The sequence below is a fragment of the Rhinoraja longicauda genome, chromosome 31 (assembly GCF_053455715.1).
Source record: "Rhinoraja longicauda isolate Sanriku21f chromosome 31, sRhiLon1.1, whole genome shotgun sequence".
Classification (NCBI taxonomy): domain Eukaryota; kingdom Metazoa; phylum Chordata; class Chondrichthyes; order Rajiformes; family Arhynchobatidae; genus Rhinoraja; species Rhinoraja longicauda.
In genome coordinates this window covers 15,209,563-15,215,566 of record NC_135983.1, presented here as the reverse complement: position 1 = coordinate 15,215,566, position 6,004 = coordinate 15,209,563, and the positions used below count along the sequence as shown (strand labels likewise).

At 38.6% G+C, this 6,004-nt stretch overlaps 1 protein-coding gene across 4 annotated transcripts in view; it reads right to left on the bottom strand.

The window, feature by feature from the left end:
* Window positions 1-6,004, bottom strand: part of dolk (dolichol kinase) — a 30,188-nt gene that overhangs the window by 22,595 nt on the left and 1,589 nt on the right. For 2 of the 4 annotated variants that reach the window (XM_078426066.1, XM_078426067.1), the window contains exon 2: window positions 2,081-5,871. The exons of the other annotated variants lie outside the window; for them this stretch is intronic. In XM_078426066.1, the coding sequence (XP_078282192.1) occupies window positions 4,125-5,696 (1,572 nt within the window). In that variant the 5' untranslated portion in view covers window positions 5,697-5,871 and the 3' untranslated portion in view covers window positions 2,081-4,124. Of the gene's footprint in view, window positions 1-2,080; window positions 5,872-6,004 lie in introns of those variants that run through there. 4 annotated transcript variants of the gene reach the window in all.

Below are 6,004 nucleotides of genomic sequence, written 5' to 3'. Positions count from 1 at the left end.
ATACAAAATGTGGAAAGAAAAAGTGTTCATGTGCTTTTTTGAAGACTCTTCATTTAGATCTGGGAAGGAGCTTTGATGGTGGGACTTTGACATGAAGTGTTCACTCTGTTTATCTTTCCAGAAATGCTGCCTGATGTGCTGAGTATTCCCAGTCGTTTCCTGCTAAGTCTTGTTGCATGCAGGCAGTTTGTTTCATTATCTTTGTGAATGGGAGCCTAGTTTCTGACCTTCTGATGAATGGTTATTCATTAAACAGCTGGTAATGGTTGGGCCTAGGACACTCCCCTGAGGAACACCTGTAGCAATGTCCTGGCGCTGAGTTGGCAGACCTCCAACAACCGCAATGATCTATTCTGCTGCGTCTAACCACAGATGGTTGTAACATTTAACCTTCAATGAAAAAAAATACTGAAGTTACTTTCACTACCTCCCAGTCCACCTAATTGCCTGGGAACTTTGGCTCCAAGTATTGAAAAGTTTTATTGTAATTGTTCATGTTTTGGAGAGCTACTGTGTGGCAGTGGCTTCACTCTGTGTGGAAGCTGGAGGGAGGGAGTACTTCTAAGCACACCTGAATAGTCAATATTATAAATTATTTTGCAGTTTATGATGCAAGCTGTGCCATTTAATACTTCCAGTGCATTTAGTCAATGTAGGTTCATCATACAATATTTACATATTCAGAAGATGTCCGTCTGAAGAAGGGTCTCGACCTGAAACGTCACCCATTCCTTATCTCCAGAGATGCTGCCTGCCCTGCTGAGTTACTCCAACTTTTTGTGTCCATCTCCGGTTTAAACCAGCATTTGCAGTTCCTTCTTACACATTTTGTCTACATATTCAGCAGAAGAGACCATATTTTGACCCACTAAGTCCATGCTGGTTCCTTGCAGAGATTCAGTCTCACTTCTGCACTCATTCCCCATGGCTGTCCAAATTAATTTCCAACTTGTCCATCCAGTTCCTTTTGAAAGTATGAAAAGGTAATGTCTACCTCACTCACAGAATTTTTTCCCCTCTTATTCTTTGTATATGAATTGACCACCATTGAAGTGTTCCCTAGTCTTTGAACTGCAATTTGGATTGGATAAGAGGAAAGCGATTACAGTAGTGATTTTGTACTCTCAGCCACCTTTCCATCAAGAAAAAAACCTCCCACCTTACCTAATCACTGCAATGAACACGAAGTGGGAAAGGATGAACGTTCTAGGAGATTGGGGAAATAAGGAAGAGGTTTCTTTGTGAATTAAGCAAAGTAATTGAAAACGGGAATTCAAAGTCAGCTAGAATGTGAATGAAGCAAGTTTGCTTCTGATTAATTGCTTTGTATGGCATGTCTTAAATTCGAGATTGATGATGCTAAAATTATGAATCACTTGCACTGGAAAGTACGATGCAGAAGGTGCCTTGTGCTTGGTGATTAGGAATACATTTGTTGTGGAATTTCTTCTGTTTTACTTTGGCTTATGATGATCTTTTCCTATTCTCTCCCTCATGTTGATGATTCCTGAGGAATGGATCCCATCACTGAGTTTTTCTGTGAATAACCATGGAGGTAATCATATGGTAAGTGGGAGCAATTGGTTTTGAGAGTGCAAACAAATGTACTGGGATGTGAGAGATAAATAGAAATCCTATGGGATTAGGTGAGGAATTAAGTGATATCACCTGAATAGACCAGAAGGGATGACAGTTTCTCCATTTCTGCCCTAGCAGATTAGAGTTTTGGAGTCACCATGAATTCAACAACTGACACATAATTAGCTATTTTAGTTTTGTATCTTCTATTTTCAGCTTTCATGTTTTATTCTCCCTCCCTTATAGTATTTTAGAATCATATCCTATTTGCACTTCGTCCACGCACATTTATTGTTCATTTGCCCTTATTGGTTTCTTCCAATAGACGGGCTTTGTCCTGTTTTTTGCAATTTCCGTTATTTCTAACTTTTCCCCGTTTCTGGTGAAAAGTCAATGACCTGAAACACTTAAACGTGTTTCTCTCACCAAAGATGCTGCATGATTTGTTGAGAATATAACACATTTGTTTGGACTTGCAGTAATCTATTTCTGAATTTGTTTTTTATTCACAGTTTAATTATTAACAAAGTAACGTAATTGCATTCATTGAGGTTTATTTTACAAACATGCATTATGGACCTGTGTAATCTTCCATTTCCTAATTTCATTCCATCATACACAATTATACAGAAAAGTTCAGTGAATTTCTTAAACCACAAACATTTCACAGCAAAGTACATCATTGAAATAAGAGAAAATAAATTACTGTGGGAAATATTTAGTTTGCCTCGTACTCTCCTAGCTTGGCTTCAAATCCTGAATTGATCAATATTCCAGCAAATTGATGTGACAAAGTATCCTTGTTGTATTCTGTGAAATACTCATAACTCATTTGGAACAAAATACAGTTCTGAAATACTAACTGGAATCGCTTGTGTGTTAAATTAGGACTCTTGGAAAACAATAGCAATAACAGAGTTAACATGGACACCCTACTCAAACTATACTTTGTGTTTTGCTCAAGATTCCAACAACTGCAGTGTCGACCAGAGATTGTATCGACCCTAGTACAGTACATCTCTATTTGTACTCAAAACCTCCTGCAATCATAGCCAACTTTCCAATGCCTATCTAGTTGCTCACAGTTAAAAGTGCCTTTTAACAACATTTTTCAATGATTTCTTTCACCATTTGAAGAACACCTCACCTTTTCAATCAAAGCAGATGGCTTTACATTTTCCACGCTATATTCCATCTGCCATGAGCTCAGTCAAGTTTTCCACATCCCCAAAGCCTGTCTGCATTCTCTCTGACCACATTGCCATCCTATTTTGAACATCACCGAACATGGATATTTAATATTTGATACCCTCATCCAAACCTTTGATACAGATGGGGTCGTAGCACCAACCCTATGGCACCTCACGTTCTCCAAAATCAAGAAAATGACCTGTTATCCCAACCCTTGTTATCTATCTTGTTAACTAATCCTCAGTCCTGGCAAGTATATTACTCTCATACCGTGCACTTTAATTTGGTTTATTAGTCTCCTGTGCAGCACTATATTGAGGGCTGTAAGGATGTTCAGATGCACTGCATCAAATGGTTCACTCTTCTGATTATGCTATTTACAACCTTAAAAAAATTAAACCGGATATGTCAAACATGATTTCTTTCATTAATCTTTTGTCAATCCTATTTTCTAAGCCATTTTAGCAATTATTTCATAATAAATTCCAGCATTTTTCTCCTACCATTGTCTCACTAAATATCTTTTAGAGTTCTGTTTTCTATTTACTATAGAGTCTGGCTTTCAGTCATGTATATTGCAAAATCATCAGATCCATCAGTATGACAAACATGTTTCTCTTTAGTCGCAATTTGCTTTTTTAAAACATACTACATAATTTCTCCCCTCCCATCTTCATTTGAAATTGTGTGGATGGTTGGGAAGGACATGAGTAAGGGGAAAGATTCTTTATTGTTCAGATGCTGCTTGCTCAGCTGAACTTCACAACAGTTACAATTGTTTTGCATGCAAATTGAAGCTTAGAATTATTAAGAAAGTGGGTGTGGATAAAGATTGTTGGAGCATTTTATTTATTTATATTTTTTACCAAACTGCAAAGTTCCACTCAACAATTCTTTCAGCAAAATGGACTGTGTTAAGCTAGCTGTACGTGAAAAGCAAAATCGTCATTCGGGTATTTTAGGCATAATTCTTCAGTCACCTATCTTAGTCTTGATCATTAATATATCTTTCTTTCTTTGAAAAATTTACCTATTGTGGAAAGAGAATTTGGCTAATTTGTTTTTATCCAACTGCCGTGAAAATATTGAAACTAGTTAGCTCAGTATGCACCTGGTAAACTTCCGGTTTACAAATTATCATTGGAGAAGTCTATTGCACTCTTTTGTAGTTTTGTTATAATTTACATTGAATATATTAGTTAGCTATTAACTTGAAGGGATCACTTCTGAATAAATTAATAAGCTAATTCAGCTAGATACAAAATGTTAGATTTCTTCTGATTTGAACAGTGGTACACTGAGAGCAGGAAAACACAACACATTAACTGCAAAGTCAGTCTTGCCCGTAATCCCCTTCACACCATCAGCATAATGAAAAGATACAAAGGCAAAAAAAGATTGTCTATTTGATCAGTGTACGCTTCCAGAAGAGAGACAATAGTAATGGATCCCACAATCCAGGTGTAGCTGCCATTCAGACTCACTGTTTTATCAAAGATCAGAATCAAAGCAACAGCAATGATCTGGGCAAACACAGAGGTCGCTGTTCCTTCAAAGGTTTTCTTCGTTCCAGGCCATTGAACCTCCCCCATTGTGCTTCCAAAAACAGAGGCCATGGCATCACCAATCCCAACAGCCAGGACTCCAGCATACGGAGCCAAACCTACCTCCCCAGGAAAAGAACTTTTGGGAACAAAAACTCCAGGAAACAGCCAAACGGGCAGGGTCAACCCCAGCAGCAGGTAAATATGTGTTAGAATCAAGGGCCCGCTATCACGGCCATCAAGGAACAGGGTTAGCATTGATCTCAATGTCATGCCAAATGGTTTGATCCTAAAATGCCTTATGTATTCCAACATCACAAATGCAGCAAAACAAAACACAGCAGCAATATAGAGCAACTGACGATCATAGATGAGGCCAGGGATGTAGGTTGCCACTAAAATGGCATGAAAAATTTTCCTTACAACAGTGGAAGCTTTGTAATCTTTGGATGTAGATGATTGCTTATGGTTCTGTTGAAACACAATGACTGTAGCAACAAGTGCCAGGGCGAACCAGCAGCTGAGTAGGTAGATCCTGGTTCTTGTACTGATGAGGAACTTGAGAAACCAAACAAAAAGATCATTCCTGGTCAGTCGGTAGAACCATGGTACCATAATTCCCAAACCAAAAATAATCGCCATTACGTGGAAGATCAGTGAGGAAACCCACGTCTCTGAGTCCATGAAACAGTACAAAATAGTAAAAATCAGTCCCAGAAGAGCCATGCCAACCACAGCCACCAATAGGAATGATGCAAGAGGATCGCATTTGCTATCTCCAAAGGTCAAGGAGCGTTTGATGAGCTGGTTAGTCACTATGCTTAACCCTGATAAGAACAACATCACTTCTCCTGGTGTGAAGCTTCTGGGCATGATGTAAAGGACAATGAGAGAGAGGTAGACAAAGATCAATAACACCTCCAGAATTTCAATTACTTCAGACATGGAGAGAGAGTGTTTAAAGGTGTATGTTATGGCACAGGCTGCAAAACCATAGACGATGCTGGTATTCATTGGAATCGGTTTTGTGAGCCCTAAAACCAGTAATGAGACAAATAGAGCAATGGTCATTCCTGCAGCAGAACACACCATACAAAACCGCTCAAAGTGCACATTGCCAATCATTTCCCATCTCTCCTTTAACACGATTCCTAAAAGAGGCAAAACAACGCTGGCTGGCAGAAGCCCACAGCTAAAAGCTGGTCGATACTGAAAGACTGCATTGCCAGATTTCAGGAGCCGGTCCCATTTGTGCTGGACATAATAAGCCTGAACGGCTAGAGCGAGGGTACACCAGGAAAATCTGTTCCAGATTACAGCGTGGATAGACAGCACAATGATGAAAACAATGAATGACTCCACAAAGACAGGATTTTTCAACATTACTGCAGATTTCTCTTCTAACACACAGTACCAAGAAAAGCTTTAATTACTTAGAATCCATGAAAGTTTGATATTCCAATCCATTTGACAAGGATTATTCTGTTAAATATCTTTTCGGTCTGATCAGATTTTCTTCCGCATTTTGCAACAGGATTGATCTAACCCAATGCCAGACCTGGAACAGAGATTATAATGCAGACTACATTAGTTACACTTAGATTACAAGTTCATAAGTCAAAGGATGTAAGTAACAGTATTATTAATCCAACTTCAATAAATAGTTGGAGTCTTCAAGTTTCCAGCCATTT